The sequence below is a fragment of the Monodelphis domestica genome, chromosome 6 (genome assembly GCF_027887165.1).
Source record: "Monodelphis domestica isolate mMonDom1 chromosome 6, mMonDom1.pri, whole genome shotgun sequence".
Taxonomy (NCBI): Eukaryota; Metazoa; Chordata; class Mammalia; order Didelphimorphia; family Didelphidae; genus Monodelphis; species Monodelphis domestica.
This window is the reverse complement of record NC_077232.1, coordinates 27724708-27749120: the sequence shown is the minus strand read 5'-3', so window position 1 is coordinate 27749120 and position 24413 is coordinate 27724708. Positions and strand designations below refer to the sequence as shown.

Below are 24413 nucleotides of genomic sequence, written 5' to 3'. Positions count from 1 at the left end.
AAGTCACCCAGGTCTCCAGCAGAACTCGGGCTCCGCATCCCCCTCCCCTCCGCACTTCCCCACCCAGCAGGCGCCTCATGAACGCGCGTGGCTTGGTTCCCGGACCCAGCCGGCGCCTCATAAATGCTAGCGGGGAGCTGACCACAGGCCTGGGTCGGGGGAGGCACCCTGCGCCCCCCACCCCCAACGCACCGAGCGCGAGCCAAAGGGTTACGCCCCTGGAGACAGAAACTGGGTTCCCAGCGAAAAACCAAAACACAAAAATAATTCGATGAGTAAGAATAAAATTCCCTCCGTGAGGTTCCTGGCCCGCCCCTCCCTGCGGCCCTCACTTCCCCTTTCCCTACAAGCCCAAGTCCGGCTCCAGGCTGAGTCAGAGCACGCCTGCAGGGAGGCAGGAGGCCCGAGCCTCCGCAATGCGCATGCCCAAGCGAGCCCCTGTGGAGCCGGAGGCCTTGGGCCTGGCTCCACGGTCTGACCCCGAACTCCCACGCAGAGGCGTGTCCTGGAGGCGAACCATAGCGCCACCGTGCGGCCGCATGGGGCTCTCCAGCCCTTGAGTGCTGTCGCTCGGGGCGCATGCGCAGACTCGGGGCGGGGCGTAGAGGGGTGGGGCTACACTCGTCCCGCCTCTATGCTGTCCACCCCCTCCGCCCCGCCACAAACGCCGCAGGAGGGAGCAGGTGAGCACGCCCCTTCTGCTTGAGGCTCCGCCCCCATGGACTACCCGCGTTCTAGCGGGCTCCGCGCGGGCCCTCCTTCTCTCCCTCCGGCCGTACGGAAGCCGGACGGAAGTAGGCTACCTCCGTCCGGGTTCCCCCACGGGCTAGCTAGAGGCGGAAACGTTCTCCGCCGTCATCGTTCCCCTGTCTAGTGGGTGCCCGCATATTTCGGGTTCCGGGCTCGGAATGAGTTTGACGTGGCCGAGCTCCGGGGAGGCGGGGCTGTCGGGAGAGGGGCGGGGGGCGGGAGGAGCCCGGTCCAGAGCTGGGACCCAGGCCGGGCGGGGACTGGGGCAGAGACGCCGCGTCTGGGGCTGGATGGCAGGGGCCGCCCGGAGCCGCGCTGCCGCCGCCGCCGCCGCACGGTGAGTGGCCGGGCCCGGGGCTAGGAAAGGGGCTCCCGGCGGCCCCGCGACCGACCCCCCGCCCGGATCCCCTGCTCTGCCCCCTCTGCCTGATTTACCCCCAAATAAGGGGGAGCGGAATGCCTTGCCCTGCTTCTCCTGACCAACTCCCCAAATCGGGAGAGCCTGGACCGCTGCTTTGCCTCCTCCGCCACCAAATAATAGGGAGCTGGACTCCCTGACCTCCCAAATAGTGAAGCTGACTGTCCTGCCCTGCCTCTCTTGACTAACCCACAACTCGTGGGGAGCTGGACTCCCTGTTCCTCCTCCTGCTGACTCCCCCCATAGAGGGTAGCAGAACCCCCTGGCCCTCCAATTGATCTCCCAAATAATGGGGGCTGGACCCCCTGCCTGGCCCCACTCTGTGACCCCCCCCCAATAGTGAGGAGCTAGATCCCATGCCCCTGCTTTGTCCCTTCATCTAACCCCCAAAATATCAGGGAGAAGGCCCTCCTCCCACAGGAGGGCAGAATGCCTCCCCCCCCTCCCCATCGCCCCATCCCTCTCCAGTATCTGTGGAAATTCAAGCTCATCTCGTCCAAACTCTTCCTTTACAGTGGAGGAAACAGACCCAGTCATGGAAAAATACTCTTGTGACCTTGGACAAGTCACTTGACCACTCCGAGACTAGCTGACCTAAGTCCCATCCAGTCTAGACATTTGTGTCCTGTGGTCCCTCTGGGTTCTGATGGTCTATGTTCTAAGCTTAGAACATAGGATGGCAAGCCTGGCAGGAGGTATAGGACCTTGATTACTCTGTCAGGAGGGACCAAGTCGTCCTGACCTCTTACAGAAACTGAGGGGTCGGGGGCTTTTAAGGGAAGACTCCATCTCTACCCCTTCCCTGGCCCCATGCCGCCAGGTTTACCCCTGAAGCCTGAGGACCCAGGCAGACCTGAGATGGAATCCTGCACCCCATTCCTTGCTTCCATATCCTCCGAGGGTCCTTGGGTCCTGGTCCTAAGAAGAGAGGATGAAGGATTTATTCTGGTTATGACAAGGGATGAGAAAGTGAACTTGAAGCTGGATGGCAGAAAAACTTCCCAGGGAAAAAAAAGTCCCCGGGTGGAAGGAGCTGCCTCCAGGAGTCATGGCAGCCCCCTCTCAGTAAAGGCTGGACCCCCTACTTGTCTAGAATGTTCCAGAAGGGGTTCTTGTGTGGGGATGGACTGAAGCAAAGGTCTCGTCCCCCCAGGAGACGCTAGAATGCTGTGACTTCTGTGGGTGTGAAAGCCCGTCCCCCTCCTGCCATCCGCTTGGAGTCTTTGCTCCGGGCCCATCCTATGAGTAAAACTTCCCTTCTCCACTTGGCTAGTGTTGATGGTGCATCTGTCTAACCCATTACGTCCCTGCACCGTGGCAATTGCTTCACGTGGGCAGAGCCGGTGGTTAGTCTAAGGCTCTGGCTTGGGCTTGGACTTCTCTCTCTTGCTGGGCTGGCAGCGGCCGGAGCCCTGATCATACTAGGAAGGTGGAGGGAAACCGAGGCACAGAGAGAACCAAGAACCAACTGAGAGAATTCTCTGAGGGAGTGTTGGGATGGGGACCCCCCCAAGCTTCTGCTAAGAACTTCTCTGTCACCTGACATCCGTGTGCTTGGGGCCCACCCAGAGCTGCTTCAGTGGAAAGACTGCTGACTTTGGAGGTGGAGAGTCCTTCATCCCCCTGGACCTTGGTGTCCTCATCTGTGAAAGGAGAGGGCTGGACCTCCCTGCCTGCCCTGGCTTCACAGATGGAGCCTCACCAGGGCTGTCCATGGGGAGGGGAGGGTGTTTCTCAGGGAAGAAGAGGCACCCTGTCCCTTGTTTTCATTCCCATCTCCTGGCCCTTGGGGAATGAAGCTCTGCCTGGCAGAGTCCTGGCAGCAGCAGCCACCCTGCTGGGCGGGTGTTCAGGGCTTGCCAGGGCCTCACCCTTTCATTAGGAAAGTTTGGCCTCAGGGCAGAGGAGCTGTCTGGTGCTCAGAGGAAAAGGGTCCCTGCCTGGCATAGCTTCCTCTCGGGGAGCCCTGGGGCCCCAGGGAGTGTGTTGGGGTGGCAGACCTGGATTCAAACCCTTGGCCCCCCAGTCTGTGTCTAATGCCTTGGTAGCTGCTTGGCCCAGGGCTGGCTGGGGGCAGGGGACAGATGCCCCAGTCTCAGGGGCACACGCAGAGAACTCATTCTGGGCTCTTGTCTCTTCAGCACGTGATTCGCCTGGATGCCCCCGTGCTGGCATTGGCATGACTGGGCAAAGCCTCCTCTTTGTCTCCACCCTCATCCTGGGGCTGGTCGGGGTGGCCCGAGGGGCCCAGCAGGCCCTGCGGGGCCCGGCAGCCACGGCCTGTCGTCTGGATGACAAGGAGAGTGAATCCTGGGAGACCTTGCTGAGCACGGAGCGTCTGGATGCCTGGATCTGCTCCCTCGCTGGCTCACTTATGGTGGGGCTCAGCGGGGTCTTCCCTCTGCTGGTCATTCCCCTGGAGACGGGTGCTGCCCTCCGCTCAGAAGGCAGGTTCCCCAGCCCTCTTCCTCCCAGGCCCGGGCTTCTGGAGCTTGGCAAGTGGCCCAGAACTTTGGGTCGGCCTCTGTGGAGGCTGGTCACTTGCCCCCTGGCTCTGGCCCCCCTGCTAGGCATTAGGTGAATTCGATAATGCTGCCATCTCTCTCTGAGCTCTAAATGGTTATGGACACGATTTTGGAACAAGAGTAGCCGGCCTTTTTGGGGCGCTTATCCCCTGGGTGCCCCTGGGAGGTAGGTTTGAGGAAACTCAAGCAGAAGTGAAATGACGCTGCCTAGAGGGTCCCAGAGGAGGTCTGGCCAGTGCCCACCCTGGACATCTGATTTCTAAGCGCAATACAGCAAATGAGCATCAAGTCCCTCTGGTCTCCGGGGCCCTCTACTAGGTGCCGAGGTTTGGAGGCAAAGATGAGATCCCTGCTCTTGGCTTGGGAGAGGCTGCCAGCCAGAGAGAGGTCTTGGAGTTGGGGGAGACCCCCAGGGGCAGGAAGGTCTCTTGGGAGGCTGGAGTATGGCAGAGGGGCAGGTGAAGACCGGAGGCCCCCCAGAGCCTAGGGCCAGAATGGTGAGGGACTTGGAGCATCCATGAAAGGAACTGGGGGTGGCCCCGGGGGGACCCTCCTGGAGAGGCTGATGCGAGGGGGAGACAACCCGGCTCTGTGGGCAGAAGCAGATGGGGCTGGACCTTAGGGAGAACCTTGTCCTGGCAGTTTGGCCTCTGAGGGCACAGGATGTGGGGGTTCTGAGGAGGGGACCCTGTAGGGAAAACACGAGGAGATTCTGGACCCACCAGGCCCTCTCGGGCCTCACCAGGGGCTTCTCTGCCTTCCAGCTGGAGCCCAGCGCCTGAAGCAGCTGCTCAGTTTTGCCCTGGGAGGGCTCCTGGGGAACGTGTTTCTGCACCTGCTCCCAGAGGCCTGGGCCTACACGTGCAGTGCCACCACTGGTAAGGGGCACCGAGGGCTGTTCTGTAGGGACTGAGGGGCGACCTCCCCTGCCTGCCCAGGGCCGAGGGGGGCTCAGGCCTGATTGAACCCTTCTCTTCCATCTTAGAATCAGTGCAAGTGTTGTTCCAGGGTAGAAGGGTGGTAAGGGCTCAGGAAAGGGGACTGGCTCAGGTCACCCAGCCAGGGAGGGCGAGATTTGAGGCCACCTTTCTACCCTTGGAGCCACCTAGCAGCCCTCGGCTCTGGGCCCTTCCATGAGGCCAGCCTGGGAATTCAGGAGGACAGGAGGGAAGGGAGAGGGGGGCACTCACTGGTGGTTCAGAGCAACCAGGGTAGCATCTGCCCATCAGGCGGGTAGGTGGGCCAGTGCCCTGGGGTCTCGGTGGCTTCCTCCCTTGGTCAGTCCCAGCCCTGAGCTCCCCTGAAATTTGCAGGTGGCGAAGGGCAGAGCCTGCAGCAGCAGCAGCTGCTGGGACTCTGGGTCATCGTGGGCTTCCTGACCTTCCTGGGGCTCGAGAAGATGTTCCTGGACAGCAGGGAGAAGGACAGGCCGAGCCAGGTGAGGGCAGCTGGCCAGAGGGGGCACCCAGGTCTGGCCGACCCACTGGGGATGTGGGAGCAGGGCTTTCTCTCTCGGTGGGGGTGGGGGGCGTCTAACGGCCGCTTCTCCCTCGCTCTCCTGGACTCAGGCCCCCATCAAAGACCCGGCCGCTGCCGCCGTGCACAATGGAGGCCGCTGCGTGGCCCCGCCGGCCGCAGTGCCAGGCCTGAGCATGGAGGCCCAGAAAATCAAAGTGAGTGGTCTGCTCGCGCCCCCTCCTCGCGGCCCAGGGTGCGCCCGCCCAGCCCCCTCCCCTCGCCCCTATGCCAGGCTCAGCCCCCTCTCCTGTCCTCCCCAGATCAGTGGCTACCTCAACCTGCTGGCAAACACTATCGACAACTTCACTCACGGGCTGGCCGTGGCCGCCAGCTTCCTGGTGAGCAAAAAGGTGAGTGTGGGGGCCGCGGCACAGGCTGCCCAGAAAGGGGGCCGGCCTGCCCCGTCTCATGGGCTGTTCTCTCTGCAGATCGGACTGCTGACCACTATGGCCATCCTTCTCCACGAGATCCCTCATGAGGTGAGGGCCCCTGGGCTGCCGGCCCGAGGACACGGCGGGCATGGGGGGCAGAGGACGCCGTTCTCAGCGGCCCTTACTGAATGGGGGCTTTGTGCCAGGCCCTGCGCCCAGTCCCGAGGGTATAAAGTGGGGGGCAGCTGGGCGGCCAGGCCTGGAGATGGACAAGTCACTCCACCTGCCTTGCCTAGCCCTGACCCCTCTTCTGCCTCGGAACCGACACCCAGTATTGGTTCTAAGACCAAAAAGACAACCACGTCGGCCCAGTTCCGGCAGCGCCAGCCACGTGCCGGGCACAGGAGATACAGGGGAAGAATGGGAAGCCACAGAAAAAGCATCCACAGAATCAGTGGGGCAGACGGACATCGGATGGGCGGAGGGCGGCCAGGGACAGGGAGAACAAGGGAGGGGGCAGCGCTACAAAGGCCTGGACGGTGGAATCTCTTGGATGCAGGGACCTGGGGGGGGGGGAGGGCCTGATGGAGCTAAGCTGTGCCCTGGCATCGAGGGAGGCAGCTGCCTGGTGCCCCTCCTCCAGGGCTGCCCCAGGCACTAAGAGGAAGGCCTACCCTGTGCCCACCCGGTGCCAAGCCCTGGGGATGGCGCTCAGCCTTGACAAGCAGGGTTGTTTGGGCAGAGCAGTTGGCCCGGGCCCAGGGTAAGCCGGGTGGGGCCTTCTCCTCAGGTGGGCGACTTCGCAATCCTGCTGCGGGCTGGCTTTGACCGCTGGAGTGCTGCCAAGCTGCAGCTCTGGACCGCGCTGGGGGGCATCCTGGGCGCCTGCTTTGCCATCTGTGCCCAGTCACCCAAGGGAGCAGGTAGGCAGCCCGGAGCATGTGTTCCCCCAGGGGACTCCCATCTCAGCCCCGCCCCTGCCCCCCTTCCCCCGGGGCAGGGGCGGGGGTCAAGCCTCTCTCCTCCGCTCTATGCAGGGGACACCATTGCCTGGATCCTCCCCTTCACGTCGGGGGGCTTCCTCTACATCGCCCTGGTCAATGTGCTGCCGGACCTCCTGGAGGAAGAGAACCCTTGGTGAGTGCCGGCTCCGCCCCTCCCCCCGTCCCGGCAGGGGGCCTGGGGGGAGGGGGCGGGGAGGCCGGGGCCTGACGGGGCCTCTCTCCCGCAGGAACTCGCTGCAGCAGGTGCTCCTGCTGTGCACCGGCATCGTGATGATGGTGCTCTTCTCGCTCCTGGTGGAGTGACCCCCCCCCCCCCCCGCGGACGCCCTCTGCCCCCAGCAACAAGAGACTCATTGGAGCCCGTGGCCTCGTCTGTGTGCTTGGGGGAGGGGCCTGGGCTAGGGGCGGGGGGAGGAGGGAGGCCCGGCGGGCCGGCAGCCCCGGGGCAGCCCCATGCCTACTGAATCGGGAGCCGAGAAGCAGGAGGGCTGGCCGGGCGGCTGAGGCCTTCCCCACAGCCCACGGAAGCACTGACTCAGCACCCGGGGCCGGGGGAGAGAGCTGAGGCCTTCTAGGAGCTTCCCTGGGGCGGGAGGATGCCGGGAAGATGCGCTCAGCGCCCAGGAATGCGCGCGCTGCCCCCACTAGGGCCGGGAGTCCGTGCCAGGGGCTCTGCTACAGGCTTAGGGCTGGAGCCTTGTCGCCCCCCAGAGGACAATCGCGGAAGTGGCCGCAGGGACACGTTTGGTTTTGCCACGGGCCGGCGGCTCTGCCGGGGATCCGTACCGTCGTCGGTCCGTAGAAGAGATGCAAATAAATACTATTTTATCCGTAAGCCGCCTCCTCTGTGCTGCGCCCCGACACCCCCCGCGGGTCCTTCCCAAGCAGATTCCCTGAGGCGCTTGCCAAGAGGGAGGGGGGAGGGGGAGCCGCGACCGCCCCATCTGTGAACTGCGCACAGCCCCGCGTGTCCTCCTCCTCGGGATAGCGCCGCGCTGAGGCAAGGCCCAGGGAGTCCAACCGATGGCAGCTTCCAGAGGGCACAGGGTGCCACCTAAATAAAAGGTGGCAGGAGGGGCTCCGAGCCCCACCCCTTCCTATAATCTCGGGGTCACTGACAAACCGGAGGGTGGACAGGAAGTCCCAGTTCTTTTCCCCGCTTCCCCTCCCTCCCCCAGAGCTGCTGTCAACATTTTACTACGGGGCTCTGGGGAAGCGCACCAATCCGTGGTACCCTGCCTAAGGGTCTAAGGGCATGCGCAGTTTTGTGACTGGGCATCATTCCCGATGACTTTACGGAATGGTTGGATGAGTTTTCAGCTCCACCAACAATGTATATGATCCCCATTCCTCCAACATCTGTTATTTTGCGCTTTTATCATTTTAGCCAATCAGAGAGGTATGAAATCATTCTGATTTGCATTTTTCTAAGCAATAATTTGGAGCCATTTTTTCATATTTGCCCATCTGTGTATAAGTTTTGTTTTTCTTTTTCCTTCAGGAGAAAAGAGGATTTGCATTTACTGAAAAACATAAAATTGAACTAAAAAAAAAAAAAGCAAACCCTTATCTGAACTAGGGCAAAGCCAAGTAAGCAAAGCCAAAAAGCATTATATAGAACTACAGCACTGTAAGTAGAAAGCACAACCACAAAACACAAATAATGGAGGTTGCGCAATTATAAAGAACAAGCTAGACCCCCAAAGAAGAGATGAATCTTTGCAATATATGGGATCCTTTTTACTGGCATTTCCCCCTTTTTTTTCTTTTTCCTGTTCAAGAGAGAATTCCTTATATGGGACTAGAGGATATGAGAGGAGGTACAGGGAGAAGAAGGTGGGCATTTAAAAAATATCAATAAAATATATATTATTCATCAAGTCATTCTATGTGTTGTTGCCTGTATTTACTATTTTCCATTTCATGTGCAATGCTTTTTTTTGTTTTAATCTTAATTTTATTTGGTTTTGTATTCACAATTCTATTTTTTAAGGATTTCAATGGAAATGGGTTTATAATTGTTCTCTTGGGCCCAGGAGGACAAACAAGGAACAAGGCAAAGTTTCAGAGAGCCAGATTGGAGGTTTGATATCAGGAAAAAGTTAGATGTGAGCAGAAGAGGAGAGTCTCCTGCAGGAAAGGGGTCTTCAAGCCTCTGGGCTGGAGGACCTTTCCTGGCATGGTGTGGACCAGTTGACCAAGCCCCAAAGACCCTTCCCACTTGGAGCTTTGGTGATCTGTGATTCTTTCACTCCTTCCTCTCTATCTGAGTGCCAAGAACTGAGTCAGGCACATAGTAGGACACAATGAATGCAATATGGATTGATGGAACTTTTGGATTTAGTCTAGTGCCTGGACCTCGACCATTTCACTCTCCTTCCTGTTCCCTCGGCCTTCATCCCTTTCCTTCACACGTTGAGCTCAGTTCCCACTAACTGCCCCCAAGCAGCACTGGGGAGCATTCTCCAAGGATTGTGGGATGGGCATTCCATGCTCGGGATGGGCGGGAGAAGTCCTTTCAAAGCAGAGGCAGCGAGGTGACTGCTGGGTAGAACAACTGGAGTCAAGAAGACTCGGGCTCAGTCTGGCCTCACACTCGCCAGGTGCCTCCCCTAGAGCGAGGGCCCCCTCTTTACAGGAGGGGAAACGGAGGCACAGAGGTAAGTGACTTGTTTACTGTCACGCAACTCCCAAGGCCCCCCAGGTCTCTCCTGATTCCAAGGGCAGAACTTTTCTCATCCATCCCAATTACTCCTTATTAAAAAGGGGGCGCTGAGGGGCAACCGTTTTCAATCACCCTCACTGCTTTACAGGGCAGGGTGCCCAGAGACCAGACAGTAGGGGGTGCCATTTCCTCGGTGATGTCGGGGTGCTGTAGGAAGGACCATGGAATTTGAAGCTCTTGGGGACCAGCCATCCCAAACCCTTCCTTTGACCAATAGGGAAACGGAGGCTGAGTCAAACGCAGAGGTCAGCCACGGTCCAAATCTAGGTTACACGTGGCCACCCCTGCCCTGCCCGGCTGCTGTGCCCATTTGGTCCAATGGCAGGCATGTCCAGTAGAGGTTTACAGCAGATGTGGGTCACTGTCCCCACGAGGCCACACAATCAGGAGGGTCCAGAGCCAGGCTGCTTCCCTACTCGGGGTCTCGGGACTCCCCATCCTCGTGTGACCTGGGTAACTAACACACTGGCTACTGCCCACAATGGCTCGGTTTAGTGGGGAAACAACACTGGACAAAGAACTTCCTGAGGAGAGAGACGGTGGGGTCCGAGCCTCCTGAGGAGGCCAGTGTGGCCACAGGTGAGGCTGCCAATTTGAGGCTCCTCCACTGGACAGTCCTGCCCTCAGCCTTTCTTTTTTCTGTTCTGGGTAGAAATAATCGTTTTTGACATCTTAGAATTCCCATTTTCCCTTCCATGGGACCCGCCTTTCCACATGGCTCCCGTCACAGCAGAAGGCGCACAGCACACACACGAGACCCTGAAGGCCACTGCGTGGAGGATGCTGCCCCGAGGGAGGCTCCCTGTGCGGATAATGGCTCAGGCCTTTGCCGGAGATGGTCTAACAGCATTGCTGTTCCTGGAAACGGCGTGCTCCAGTTCATAGAAGTCTTCTTGGGGGGCAGCTGGGTGGCTCAGTGGATTGAGAGCCAGGCCTAGAGATGGGAGGTCCTGGGTTCAAATCTGGCCTCAGACACTTCCCAGCTGTGTGACCCTGGGCAAGTCACTTGACCCCCATTGCCCAGCCCTTACCACTCTTCTGCCTTGGAGCCAATACACCGTATTGACTCCAAGAGGAAGGTAAGGGTTAAAAAAAAAAAGAAGTCTTCTTGTTCGTGGATCCTTATGGCACAGAAGCACTGCTAGACAAGCACAACGTGTCTATCCGTCCTCCAGGGGATGGACCACTCCTGCGCCTCCCATTCTTTGCCCCTTCAGAAAGCCACCGACACGTTCTGGCACAGGGCGAACCTTTCCCCATCTCCGACCTCTGGGGCAGAGCTGGGAGCGGCACTCTGGGCCCCGGCGCTCAGGCGTAGGCAGGGGGCTCTTGGGGCCTGGTTCCACCCGGCTCTCCAGAAGGGTCTTCTGGGCTCAGTTTCCCCGCATTCCCTTTCCTTTTTGGCCCTGTTAGTCTCGGAGGTGTGACGTGGTGGCGGCTCCTCGCCGGCCTCTGGACCAGTCCTCTGAGCACAGCCTGTTCATATCCTCGGACCACTTTCCAATCGGAGAATGCCATTTCTTACAAATCTGACTCGGTTCTGTGTATTTGAGAAGCGTAGTGCCCGGGCCTCGGAAGGCTCACCGCCTTTGGGCCCGTTCCCCGGAGGCTGGTGCCTCCCCCAGGGGGTTTTCTTGGCAGTCACTGGAGCACTTGGCCATTTCCTTCTCCAGCTCCCTTCAGAGGACACAGAGGCGAGCAGGGCAATGACTTGCCCACAGTCGCCCCGCTCGTGTCCAAGGCCACGGTTGAGCCCTGGTCCTCTTGCCTCCAGGCCTGACGTCCTATCCAGAGCCCCCAGCTGTCCCTCACCTATGACTGTCCATCTTCACAGGTCCCGGCTGAGCTTTGTGATTACAAAGCAGTTTCCAGAGACCCTCTCAGCCCTCTGAGGCAGGTCGTAGATCAGACCCATTTTAGAGATGGGGAAATCCTGGCTCTGAGGGGTTCACTTGCCCAAGTGACAGGGTTTGCAACAAACCTGCTCTTCCAATAGTTCAAAACGTCCAGATTCTGCTCTGGCCTGAGGAAAAGCACCTAAACTGTGCCTGCAGCCCCGGAGACACCACATGCCATCCTTCTCCATTCGGCTTTAGCCCAGGCAGGGGAGGGAGAAAGGGACGGAGGAAGCGCTTCCTGGGCTTCTGGGCAGAGGGGGAGGGGAGCAGCGGAGAGGTCTCTCTCTGTGTGCCATCTTTGGGCCATGGGCCATAGGTTTGCCAGCACGGCCCTAGATTCTCTCTCCGAATCCTGTTTAAAATGGGGGCAGCTCGTTAGTATTGTGGCTAGTGCCAGGCCTCGAGTCAGGAGGTCACTGAAGGCCGCTGCCTGGCCCAGGCCGCCCTTCTACCTCGTCTACCAACACAGCACTGATTCCAAGACAGAAGGTGAGGGTTAAAGAAAAACCAAGTTAAAGCACATCCAACAAAACACAGGGCTACCAAGGAGGCAAAGCATGAGCCCAGCGTAGAGCCCGCAGCGCCCGAAGATGTGGCGCTAGTCAGCAAATCTCGAGTTCGGAGGCTCCTTCAGATCTGTATGAGCTATGTGACCTGGGCAAGACACTGAACCCCTCCGCCTCAGTTTGTTCCCTCTGTAAAATGGTGTAATAGCACCTGCTTCTCAGAGTTGTGGGGAGGATTGAATGAAAACAAATGCAGAACACTCTGCCAATGGACGTCCCAAGTCTCCGGGTGCGTCTACTCAGAAGTTTGGGACAGAGGACCCCTGCAGACACACCAGGTATTCAGGGTCTGAAAAAAGCCGCTGCCATTAGCAGAGATGGGGACAAGCCAATGTCTGGCCTGGATCGAAGGGGGTTTAGAGGCCTGGCGGGGGGAGCTGAAATGAGGGTCTGGAGCCCCAGGGGGGGAGGCAGAAGAGGAGGTGAGGGCGCTGCTGCTCCCGGCCTGGCGGTGTATGCGTTCAGACCCATGACAGACTGGGAACACGAGGGGGACAGCCAGGCTAGTCCAGAAGAGAAGTCGGGGAGGCCAGAGGAGATCTGCCCAGAAGCTCCAGGCCAAGAGCCAGCATGCACTGGGGGTGTGCACAGGCCAGAAGCCCACAGGCTTGGGGCAGCCACTGCGTCTCGCCCCTGCTGCTGGCAGGAAGCCCCAGGAATCCAGGCATTGCAGCCACGACAGCTGGGCATGGTTTTGTCCCACGTAAACAGGGAGTCAGCCAGGAGCTGCCTGTCGCAGTGCCAAGGCTGCTGCTTTGGCTTCCAGAGCAACCCTCCCTCCTCCTTCAGTGGGCCGGGACAAAACCAGGATACAAGAGCCAGGGTGGGAGAACAATCCAGATCCCTTGTTTATTGAGACTATTTTTACCGACAAGCAGACAGAGCGGACCCCAGGGGTCCTCAGGCGTAGTACTGGAGATTGGCTTTCTTCTTGGCCTGCACCTCCAGGATGCCCTCCATGTAGTCCTCGTGGGTGAGCTCGGTGGCTCCCCGCCGGAGCGCGATCATTCCCTGTAGCCAGAGAGTGAGTCAGAGCTCGGTCCCAAGCCTGGTGCCCCCGCCCCACTGCAGGCAGAGCCCACACTCACCGCTTCCACACACACAGCCTTGCACTGGGCCCCATTGAAGTCATCCGTGCAGCGGGCCAGCTCCTCATAGTTCACGTCGGGGCTGTGGGAGGGGGAGGCAGAGGGTCAGCCACTGACCCCAGAGAGCTCGGACTTCTGGGTCAGTGATGTCCTGGAGTGAGCCTGGGCTAAAGGGGGCCCAGCAGAGTCTCCCAAGCTTGCAGACCCTCTCCCCCACCCCCAGGCTCACCTCACGTTCATCTTTCGGGAATGGATCTGCATGATCCTGGCTCGGGCTTCCTCATTGGGCATCGGGAACTCAATTTTCCGGTCCAGGCGCCCTGAGCGCAGCAAGGCTGGGTCCAGGATGTCCACCCTGTTTGTAGCAGCAATCACCTGGGGAAGAGGAGGCATGAAGGCAGTATGGAGCTGGGCTCCATAGCTCCAAGCCAGGCTACAGGCCTCCTCTTGGCCATTCTTCCCCAGAAGGAAGGGTTGGAGTCAAAGAAAAGCCAGAGGGCTCACACCATCCATGGCCCCCACCCTCCCTAAGTCATCCTTCCTGTATATACCCCCAAAGCCCCGGCTTCTTCCGCCTCACATGGGCCATGTTACCTTGACTTGGGTGTTAGGCTGGAATCCATCCAGCTGGTTCAGGAGCTCCAACATGGTTCTCTGAACCTCTCGATCCCCGGCCTTCTCACTGTCAAAGCTGGGCGTGGGGAAAAACCAGACAGAGGTGGTTGTGTTACTGAGGCCCAGCACACAGTTAGCCTTCTAGATGGTAGCTATTGTGATGCCCAGGCAGCCCATCTCAACCATCCCAAATCCTCTCTGTCTGGAAAAGAAGCTGGCGATCCTCCTAGAAACAAGCCTGGGGGCAGGTGAGGCGGGGAGGCTGCAGACTGCTCTGGGCATGTGGCATGCAGGCTGGCCACCCCGGCTCCCCTCCCTGGGGAGCTCAGTTGTGGGATCCTGGCTGGTCCCTGTAGGGAACTGAAGGCCCAGGGCTAAAGCCTCACCGCTTGGTTCCAATGGCATCCAGTTCATCAATGAAGATAATGGAGGGAGCTTTCTCTTTGGCCAGTGCAAAGGCATCTCGGACAAGTTTCGCTCCATCCCCAATGAACATCTGTACCAGCTGAGGGCCAGCCAACTTCAAGAAGGTGGCCTAGATGCAACCGAGGGAGAACCAGGGAGAAAATGATTCAACTCTCCCAGTTTTGTGTATGATCAGGATTCCCATTTGTGGCCTTCTCCCCATTCCTAGCCCACAATGGCTCCGTTAAAGGGAACATCCAGGTTGTAGGTCTTGCCAAGCCACTCACCTTGGTCTGTGCAGCACACGCTCGGGCTAGCAAAGTTTTCCCAGTGCCAGGGGGTCCATACATCAATACTCCCTTTGGAGGCTGAATCCCCAAATTCTCAAATTTCTCTTTATGGTTCATTGGCAATACAATAGCCTCTACCAGCTGCTCAAAGAAAGGACAAAGTAAATGAGAGGGATTTCTGGGCTCCCCCACTTTACAGTTCAGTCTTTGTTATATGTACAACCAAGGCCTGCACTTCTCTTACTTGGCTTCAGAGAATTACTGGCTTTGGCCCTTCTGGAATAAGAGATCTGAGTTCTGATCCTGCTGTTCCACAAAAGCAACTCCACCAACTTCTCATCTGTAAAATGGGGATAGCTGCTGGGGCTGCCCCCTGGGCCTGACTCAAGAAGACACTGATTGTAAAGTGAGAGCCTTTCTTCAGTGTAAAGGCAATAGGCTCACCTCCTGGATTTGTTTGTCCAGCCCTCCAATGTCACTGTACTGCTCTGTGGGCCTCTCATCCACCTCCATGGCCTTCACTCGGGAATCATACTCGGTGGGCAGGGTCTCCAGGATCAGATAGGAGTCTTTGTTTACTCCCTGAGGATAGAGAAGTGAACACTCAGCTGATTCCCAAAGCAAACAACCAGGAGTGATGACTATTTAGCAAGTCAGAATAAGCAAAAGCCAAGTGGGGCCCAGGCAGCGGGACGACCCTCCAAAAGAAGGTTCATGCTCTGAAAAGTCCGAGGACTGATGCAGAGGGCTAATGTGTGTTAAGAAGGGCTGCCGGGCAAGCCGGAAATGGCCACGGCTGGGTTTGGTAGGACTCTGGGGGCTGTATTACGGGTACCAGAGAGTAATGAGGTAACCCAAGAAGTCAAAAATCACTCACCACCAGGTCTCCAGGCTTCAATTTCTCTGCATCAACCAATCCAATCACTGGCAGGAAATAGGTCTAAGAAGGGGGAGGTGAGAAGAATTTTTCAGTAGCCTGATCCAACGGCTCCCCCAAAGTCATGTGCTATTAGTCCCCCACCAGCTCCCACTTAGGCTCACCTGTCGGGTAGAGGTTTTGATCACAGCGCATTTGCCCTTCCTCTGGGAGTCAAGGTCAATGTTTGCACCATCTTCTTCTTGGTCATTGGGGTCAACATCTAGCAGCTGGGGACAGGGAATTTGGTCAGAGTGCCCACAGCTTCAGCTCATTCCCCAAGCCAAGCACTTCTTGAGTCCCAAGACAATTTGTAGCTCACTTCTCTATTGTAAAGCCCATAAAGACTCTTGGAAGACATTAATGCCACAATCATCTACCCCAATGAGACTCGGAGCCTTAGAGGGAAGCTATGTCTAAAACCAGTCGTCCTGAGCAGGGAAACCCCAAGGCCTCCAAGTGTTTGAAGACTGAGCTCTCCCAGATTCCCTCTGGAGACAGAAGGCCCATGCTAGCTCCTCCCTCCCGCGCACACACACACCTCGATAACGTTGGACACCAGGTAGGGCAGCGTCTTGTTCACTTTGATCTTCTCACTGTTCTCTTTGATCTTGTCCTTCATTGCCTGCAGCTCATGTGTCACACGTAACACTTCACTCTTCATGATCTGGGACAGAGACACATGAGGGCCAGCTCAGGGCCAGGCTTCCTGGCAGCCCTCAGCACTGGGGCTGTCAAGAGCAGCCCCTGAACCCATCAGCCTTCAGGAAGAAGAACAAACCTGTTCCTCCCAGCCAGTTCTCTAGGCAGAGAGCCGAAGCCTCCATCTGTGCTCAGAGTCTAGCCCAGCATTACAGAATAAAAACACACATCCCAGGAGACAGGGAGGAGGGGCAGGAAAAGCCATCCAAGGGCCTCTGATACTCTACTCAATTATGTTCAGGAACCCCTGGGAAAGACCAAAAACCTTTTGGTGGTTTCCTCCTGCCTCCGGGAATAACTCTAAACCACTCAGCCTAAGATTGATGGTCCTCCCTAGTCTGATTCCATAAGTCTCCCTTCCCATTCTATTTCCTATACAAGTTCCAGTCAAACTGGACAACTCGCCATTCCCCAAACTGAACAGGTCCCCTCCTGTCTAAATTCCTTCACAGAGCTGATTACTACCATAGCTGAAATAGTCTCTCTTCAAGTTGGCCCATGAAAATCTCTTCCTTCATGTTGAAGCCTCCTCAGATTTTCCAGACAATCAGACTGGATCTATCTCATGGCTCCAACATACTCTGCCCTATATGGACCAGATCACTCACACCAGACTAGAGACTACTGGAGGGGAAGGAGCCTTTCATTTTTTATCCAAGGCTGTCTATAGTGCCTGATGCTAAATACTATCAGTTCAACTGAACCTATGCTGGGCCAAGGAGTCAGGGGGATGTAAAAATGGACTTGAATCCAGGACTTCAATCCCCAGAAGTCCTTGGTCCACTTCCCCAGAATGCCCTCTAATCTCACTGAACTCTCACCTGGGCCGAGATCGAGAAGGGGTATTTAACCTGATTGGAAAGGCTTTTGCGGGTCTTTCCTGTTTCTGCTTGCAAGCAGACGCAGCTCTTTTCATAATGTAGGTGAGGTTGTCTAGGCCCCTGGGCCTAGACACGTGCTTTCTTATCCTGTATTTTCTTTAATCCTTAATCTTCAATAAACCTCTAAAAATATAATACTCCTTGCAGAGATAAACTAATTTCTACCTGACTCAGCTTCCCAAAATTTTAATCTTTACAGGGATGAGTTTAAATCCAGTCTCAGATACTTTCTAGCTGTGTGATCCTGGGCAAGACACTTACCCCTATTTATATCAATTTTTTAAACTGTAAAATGGAGAGAATAGCAGCATCTACCTCCTAGGGTTGTCATGAGGATAAAATGAGATAATATAGTGCTTTTACAAACCTTAAAAGTGCTACTAGCTATTAACAGAATAATAGTATTCTAAGAGTCTCTCTGAAGAGAGATCAAAGGTACTCCCCTTACCTTGATCTCACTATCCAGTAGACGAGTGCGTTGAATAATCTCCTCTGTGGACATTTTAAGCACTTCCTCTCCAATGCCATCTTGCTGTAAAGAAAAGATAAGACCTTGAGATTTAGAGCTAGAAGGGACCTGCAGATGATGTAGTTCAATATTTTGCAGATGAGTAAAATGGTTCCCAGAGATTAACAGGCAATGAATAGCAGATCCCAGACCTCTGCTTTCCCATTACCAAGACTCCGTTCTTTTTATTTATTCTTATTTTCAGTTCCAAATTCTCTCTCTTCTTCCAGCATCTCCTCCACCCATGTATAAGGCAAGAAAAACAATACCCACTAATACGTAAGAAGTCATACAAAATAGATCTCCACATTAACTATGTTCTGGAAAGGTGGGGAAAAGCAACAAAATCAAAGTGCTTCAGTCTGCACTGAGCACATTGCTCTCCATCTCCAGGTGGATAGCATATGACAGCATGGGTCCTCTGGAGTCTTTCCCAGCAGATAATCCACAATATTGCTATTACTGGGTAGTGTTCTCCTGGTTCTGCTCATTTCACTCCGCATCAGTTTATATAGGTTTTCCCATATTTTCTGAGACCATCCTGTCTATTATTTCTTATGACACATTAGTATTCCATTACAATCATATGCTACAACTGGTTTAGCCACTCCCCAGTTGATGGGCATCCTCTCAGTTTCCAACTCTGCTACCACAAACAAAGCAACTAGAAATACTTTTATACATGTACATATATACATATACAACCCCTCCAGGTTTTGTGGTTTTCCTTTTTTTGAAACATTGGCCAATCTGATAGGTGTGATGTGGGGTCTTAAAGTTGTCTTCATTTATATTTCTTTAGTTATCAGTGATTTAGGGATTCTTTCATACAATTATAGCTTTGATGTCATCTTCTGTTCATGTCCTCTGATCATTTAAAAACTGGGAATGGCTTATATTTTGATAAATTTGACTCAGTTTTCTACATATATAAGAAATGAAATCTTATCAGAGAAACATGCTATATTTCCCATTTTCCTGCTTTTCCTTTAATTTTGGCCTCATCAATTTTTGTGCAAAAACATTTAAATTTTACATAATCACAATTACCCATTTTACTGACTGTGACCCTCTATTTTGTTTGGTCATGGCCCTTCATGTCTAAGCCATGTACTCATCTTGGTATATGGTGCAAATGTTGATCTGTGCCTTTTTCTGCCAGACTATTTTTTATCTTTCCCAGCAGTTTTTGTCAAATGCCGAGTTTGTCCCCAAAGCTGGGTTCTTTGGGTTTATCAAACATTAGGCCATGGTGCTGATTTGCTTCTGTATACGAGTGCCTAATCTATTCCACTTATTGGCCCCTCTATTTCTTATCAGATACCAGATTGTCTGAACGATTACCACTTTATAATATAGTTTGAGGTCTGGTACAGCCGGGTCACCTTCATTCATTGATTTCTTGATTGTCTTCAATTTTTATTCTTCTAGCTGAGTTACTGTTCTTTTTCTAGCTCTATAAAGTAATTCTTTGGTAGTGTTATTGAGATGACACAGGAAAAGTGCATTGAGTAGTCTTTATCATTTTTTATTATATTGGTTAAGTCTACCTGAAAATAACATTTCTCCAATTATTTAGACGTACTTATTTGAAGAGTGTTTTGTAATTGTGTTCATGTAGTTCCTATATGTGTCTTGGCAAGCAGACTCCCAAGTAATTATACTGTCTGCAGTTATTTTAAAAGAAATTTCTCCTTCTAGTTCTTCTTGCTGGGTTTTACAGACATGCTGATGATTTCTGTGGGCTAACTTTATACTCTAGGAAGTTTTTAGTTGACTTTCTAGGGTTCTCTAGACTATGTCAAACTTTAGTTGTCCTGCCCCGCCCCCCCAACCTTTTCCTTCTTAGTATTAATTCTAAGCCAGAAAGGCAAGGGCTAGCAGGCATGGTAAGAAAGCTATCAATGACTACTCTGGTCCAACCCTAACATTTTACACAAAAGAAAACTGAAGCTCAGAAAAGGTACATTACTATTACAAGCTTTTTCCTTGCTGCCAATTCTGCCAATACTTTCCAACTACACAGGATCTCTTAACTACTTACTATGTTCCCCCCACCCACCCCCCAATGTCTGAGCTAAAACAAGTCAATTCTCACAACAGCTGGTGCTAATAGGAATCAGTATCGCTCCCCTGACTCAGGAAACTCACTGATTAACCTTAGAGATTAGTTCTTACTTTCCATTTTATAGGCAGGAAAACTGAGGTTCAGAGAAGGGAAAAGACTTAGCCAAAGACACTCCTACTAACTGCCAAAGTCAGGACTTGAGCCTGGATCCACGGTCTCCAAATCCATATTGTAGGGGCAGCTGAGGGTACAGGGCCAGGCCTAGAGACAGGAGGCCCTGGGTTCAAATTTGGCCTTAGAACTTCCAAGCTATGTGGAGTTACTTAATCCCCAGTCCCTAGCCCTTACCACTCTCCTACCTTGGAACCAATACTCAGTAGTATTGATTCTAAGAGAGGAGGATGGGTTTAAAAAAAAATCCATAAAAATCATCCCATCTTCATTTTCAGCCACTCCATACCAACTGTTCTTTATCCCTCTTCAAATGTGCCAAAGTCTTTTCTCATCTTTAAACAACCTTCACTGGACCATCCATCCCTCAAGGGAATATCTCATCTCTCCTCTCTTTCTCAGCTAAACTGCTAGAAAAAGCTCCCAGCAGGCACTGCCCACTCCCTCCTGGCACTCTTCCCCACCACCCAAAACTGCTCTCTGTCAAGTGACCAACCGCCTTGTAGCTGTCTTATCTATTCTGTCAGTTCTCAATCTTCTTGCCCTTTATGCTGCATTTGATGCTACCTGGCTAGTCTGAAACCCCTGGATCCTAGTTCCCTTTATCTGACCACTCCTCCTCCTCCTTTGGTGGGTCTTCCCCAAGGCTCTATCCCCAGTAACACTCTTGTTCTCTTCCCCAGAAACACTCTTGTTAATAACCCTCATCAGTTTCCATGGACTTAATTATCTTAAGCAGGTATCCCCTCAACTCATCAAAATAAGCTAATATTTATAAAGCACAGCACCTAAGAGGCACTTAGTAAATGCTTATTCTCTCTCTCTCCCTCCTTCAATTTATCCAGGCTTAACCTCTCTCCCAAGACTCGATCCTGCATGAACAAAATATTTATTTGTTGTTGTTCGGTCCTCTTTGACTCTTCCTGGCAAAGTCGCTGGAGTGATTTGTCATTTACGTCTCCAGGGGATTCTCCAGACAAACTGGGGGTAAGTGACTTGCCCACAGTCACACAGCTAATAAATGTCTGAGGCTGAATTTGAACTCAGGCCTTTCCAACTCCAGCTGACTCTTAGAATACTCACCGAACGTTTCAAAATGTCCTAAAAATGGCATGTGTCCCTGGCCCTCCAGTCCATCCTCCACACTTCAAGTAAAGGGACTTCCCTTAAAAGGAGCTCTAACTTAGACTCTCGCCTCCTCAAGCTCCTCCACTGGCTCCCTCCCAAGAGCCTCTACAATAACGACGCTGACGTCTCGGTTTGGCTTTTATAAGCCCTTGCCGCCGAGCCGGACTCTAGCAGTCTGGGTCCAGCTCCGTTTCCCACCCTCTATGATCCAGCCCCGCGCCTTTGCACTGGCCGTGCCCCCAGCCTGGAATGCTCGGCATTCCAGCCTCCCCTCATCGTCGGCGGGAGATGCGCGCGTGAAGCCTTCCCGAATCTCTCCTGCCCGCCCCAAGCTCCCGGGCCCGGATCCCCTTTGCAGTGTTTCGGCGCATAAAGGTGGTGGTGAATCCGGGGGCTCAAAGGCAGGACGCCGTCGCCTTGGGCCTGGCCATTCTCGTCCACCCTCCGCCACTGCCGGTCCGGCAAACAGCAGGCACCTATTCAGAGCCCGCTCCAACTCGAACCAGCTCGTCTCCCCCAAGTCCCACTCTCGACGCCGGGAAGCTGCGAAGACTACCGATATCCACCCTCTCCTATCTCCGAGACACTGGCCTCGCCCCCAGTCCGACCCCAGCTGCCCATCTACGGCTGGCCTGGCCGCCTCCGCCGACGCTCACCTCCGCCTCATCCCACACGGACGCCATCTTCTCCTGCCGAGTCACTGAGCCCCCACTTCCGGCCGCACATTCGACACTCCGCCGCCGGATTCCCTGGGGCGGCTGAAACAGGCGCAGATAAATGCCCAGGGCCGAGCATCAACCACCGCCGCCACCTAGCCCGGCCTCATGCCCCACAGCCCGGCCAGCGGCGGTGCCTCCTTTAGTAAGCAGACGTTCAGAGCAGCCGGCTGTGGCGAATCTGCTAAACCGACAATGGGGTGGGGAGTCAGAAAGAAGCAGCAAAGAGCGAAGCGCGGGTCACGTGACATTGCTCCCGCCTTCGTCCCTTGCACGCTGCCGGGAGGGGGCGGGCCTATCCCTCATTGGCTCCAGAGGCGGAGTCCGAGTCAGAGCCCCGGGGTGCTGCTGCATAGCCTTCCGGGATTTGTAGTTCTACCGGGACAGCGGTGTCCTGCCAGAGCAAGGCGCTAGGGGGCAGGCCCTCAAGGCAGGCTGCAAGAAGGAACGCTATCTCCAGTCCACACAAGGCGCTTCCCACCTCTTGTGGTGGGAGATATGCTCCCCGAGCTCTCCCAAACCCAAAGGGGCACCTCCCCATGTTGCTTGCGGGTGCCCTTCTGTCCATTTCATAGACGAGGAGCCTGAGACGCTCCCGAGCCGGTTCTTGACACTCTGGTGCCGACCTCCCTAGGGAGCCACATAAGGTTCTGGAGGTGCCCAGAGCTAGGGTAGTGGGGCATGCGCGCCTCTACTCCAGGAGGCTGATTTACCCATGGCGTATCTGCTCTCGTTGATCAGTTAAGCACTCATAGTGTCTACTATGTGCCGGGCTCCAAGCATTCAGAGAAGCAAGAACTAGCCCTGCTCTAGAGGAGCTCCCTAACAGGGGTGAGAACAGAGCAAGCTATAGTTAGGACAAACAGCAGAGCCGACATCGATGAAGCATCTACTATGTGCTGGGTACTGGCCTCTGGGAGAACTGCCTAGGATTTATCTAGGTCATGGGCATCATGGGCAGATGGTCACCTGTAACGGTGGAAGGAATTCTTATACTGGGAGTACCCAGCACACAGTAGGTGCTTAATAAATGTTCACTGCTTCCCTACAGAGGTATTTCCTGTATTAGATAACAAATCACATTATAGTCAGTGGTCTGTCTCTCTACTCCAGTGTATACTTTCCAAAGTCAGGGACAATTTTATCCACTTTTGGTATTTTTTGAAGCATCTAGCAAAGTACTTTTCACACAGTAGGTGCTCAATGTTTGTTGACTGAATACTCTAGGATGGGTTCACAAATCTGCCTCATGGATGCATAACTTTCCTCATGTTCCACTTATATGTGTGCCTGGGTCCAAAGATATGTTCGATGGAGTCAGACCTGATTAGAAAGGTCTTATTTTAGTTTTTTTTTTATAAAGGATAAATTAGATTTACTCAGAGAACCAGGAGATAGAAGGTCCTCGCTTCAAATGCAGCTCCAAACCCCTGGGAGCTTTGGGCAAACCACTTATCACCCACTGACCAGCCCTCACTTACTCCTGTTTTGTGGGGGAACAGACACTCACTAACGATTCTAAGACCCAAGAAAAGAGTTTTTTTTAAAAGTTTACTGAATTTTTTTTTTCTATTTCACAGAGAAGCCATTTTTGACCATTGTTTTCTGACATTTTGCGATTCAGTCTCTCTTGCCCTCCCTCCGGGATCACACATACCAAAACCTCACCAGCAGCATCTTCTTCAGTGGCCGGTAGCATGTTACTTTAATCTGGATTCCATGGGGATAGCGTGGAAGCTGGCTTCACTGGGAATGGCTCAGTCCTTCACGGATGATCGTCATTCCCTATTTCTGTTACTGTCTGTGTGGTACTCCTGGTTCTGCTCACTTCATCTTGCATCTCTAGCTTTTCCTGAAACCACCCCATCCCCAACACGTGCCACAACTTGTTCCCATTCCCCAGTGGGCCAACGTCCCCTCCATTGCCCATTCTTTGCTCTATGTATCTTGGCCCAAGGAGGTCCTTTCCCTGGTAGAGACCCAGCCTGTAGCCCAAAGAGAACAAAAAAGGGGAAAGACATCCTGGCAAAAAAATGTAATATACCATAACAAGTTATAGAAATAGATGGTCAGGGGGCAGCTGGGTAGCTCAGTGGATTGAGAGCCAGGCCTAGAGATGGGAGGTCCTAGGTTCAAATCTGGCCTCACACTTCCCAGCTGTGTGACCCTGGGCAAGTCACTTGACCCTCATTGCCTAGCCCTTACCACTCTTCTGCCTTGGAGCCAATACACAGTATTGACTCTAAGACAGAAGGTAAGGGTTTTTAAATTAAAAAAAAAAAAGAAATAGATGGTCATCTGTGAAAACTTGACTCCTCTCAGCTACTCTGAATGCTGTCCTCCAGAAAGAGCTCTTGGAGTCTTCTTTCATGTCAGCATCTTTACGATTTCTTTTGGGGTTTTGGTGATGGACGAGTTTGTTCTTACAACAGTTACCAATAGGGATGTGTTTTGCATGACAAAATAAAAAAATTTTAAAGACATAGACCCAGCAGTGGTATTACTGGGACAAAGGGTGTGCATAGGAGCAGCTAGGTGACATTATGGATTGAGAGCCAGGTTAGGGTTCAAATCTGTCCAGAGACATTTAACTGTGTGACCCTGGGCAAGTCCCTTAACTCCCACGGCCTAGTCCTTCCCGCTCTTCTGTCTTGGAACAGATACAAAGTCTTGATTCTAAGGTATGCATTGTTTTGTGGCCCTTTTGGGTCTGGTTCCTTATTGATCTCCAGAATGGTTTTTTTGGTTCACAGTTCCACCAACAATGCATAAGCATACCATTTCCCCACATCCCCACCAACATTATCATTTCCCTTTTTGGTCATGTTCATCAATCTGGTAGGTGTGAGGTGGTATTGTGGAAAGGAAAACTAAAGCAAAGTTTTGGACTTTCTGCCAATCAGGTGGAACAAACAGCAGTTGGGATGTTAGAGTAGATATTGACAGGAATGACAGTTGGTGGGGGGAGGGGCAACTGGGAGTGCCAGTTGGTCTCCAGAGGGACTCAATTGCTGGCCCTGGAACAGGAAGGAGTCTCTCTCCCTGTCTCTGGATAGAAGTGTCTCTATTCCTGAATTTCTCAACTGTGTGCTCTAACTGGATCCCTATGATTGTGTTCATCTGACAGAAGGACTTGAGGGAAGCAGTTTG

The 24413-nt window shown here is 54.0% G+C and overlaps 2 protein-coding genes across 5 annotated transcripts; one reads left to right on the top strand and one right to left on the bottom strand.

Annotated features, from left to right (window-relative positions):
* The first annotated feature begins 607 nt into the window (after positions 1 to 607).
* On the top strand, positions 608 to 7421 carry SLC39A13 (solute carrier family 39 member 13). Of its 4 annotated transcripts, none has more exons than XM_007497419.3 (10): positions 612 to 683; positions 3310 to 3615; positions 4458 to 4571; positions 5007 to 5131; positions 5262 to 5366; positions 5472 to 5561; positions 5640 to 5690; positions 6373 to 6505; positions 6620 to 6719; positions 6814 to 7421. In XM_007497419.3, the coding sequence occupies exons 1-10, from the start codon at positions 635 to 637 to the stop codon at positions 6887 to 6889; spliced, it is 1149 nt and encodes a 382-aa protein (XP_007497481.1). In that variant the 5' UTR covers positions 612 to 634; the 3' UTR covers positions 6890 to 7421. The 4 variants fall into 4 exon arrangements, with proteins under 4 accessions (XP_007497480.1, XP_007497481.1, XP_056657752.1 ...); XM_056801774.1 differs by lacking the exon at positions 612 to 683 and adding an exon at positions 1767 to 1863; XM_056801775.1 differs by lacking the exon at positions 612 to 683 and adding an exon at positions 2637 to 2771.
* A 5178-nt stretch (positions 7422 to 12599) lies between these two features.
* PSMC3 (proteasome 26S subunit, ATPase 3) lies at positions 12600 to 21536 on the bottom strand. Its single transcript, XM_007497420.3, has 12 exons — positions 21204 to 21536; positions 17121 to 17204; positions 15631 to 15756; positions 15215 to 15319; positions 15051 to 15113; positions 14618 to 14755; positions 14171 to 14314; positions 13865 to 14013; positions 13458 to 13554; positions 13093 to 13238; positions 12864 to 12945; positions 12600 to 12786 (listed from the first exon to the last, which is right to left on the bottom strand). The coding sequence occupies exons 1-12, from the start codon at positions 21228 to 21230 to the stop codon at positions 12676 to 12678; spliced, it is 1272 nt and encodes a 423-aa protein (XP_007497482.1). The 5' UTR covers positions 21231 to 21536; the 3' UTR covers positions 12600 to 12675.
* Positions 21537 to 24413: the final 2877 nt, after the last annotated feature.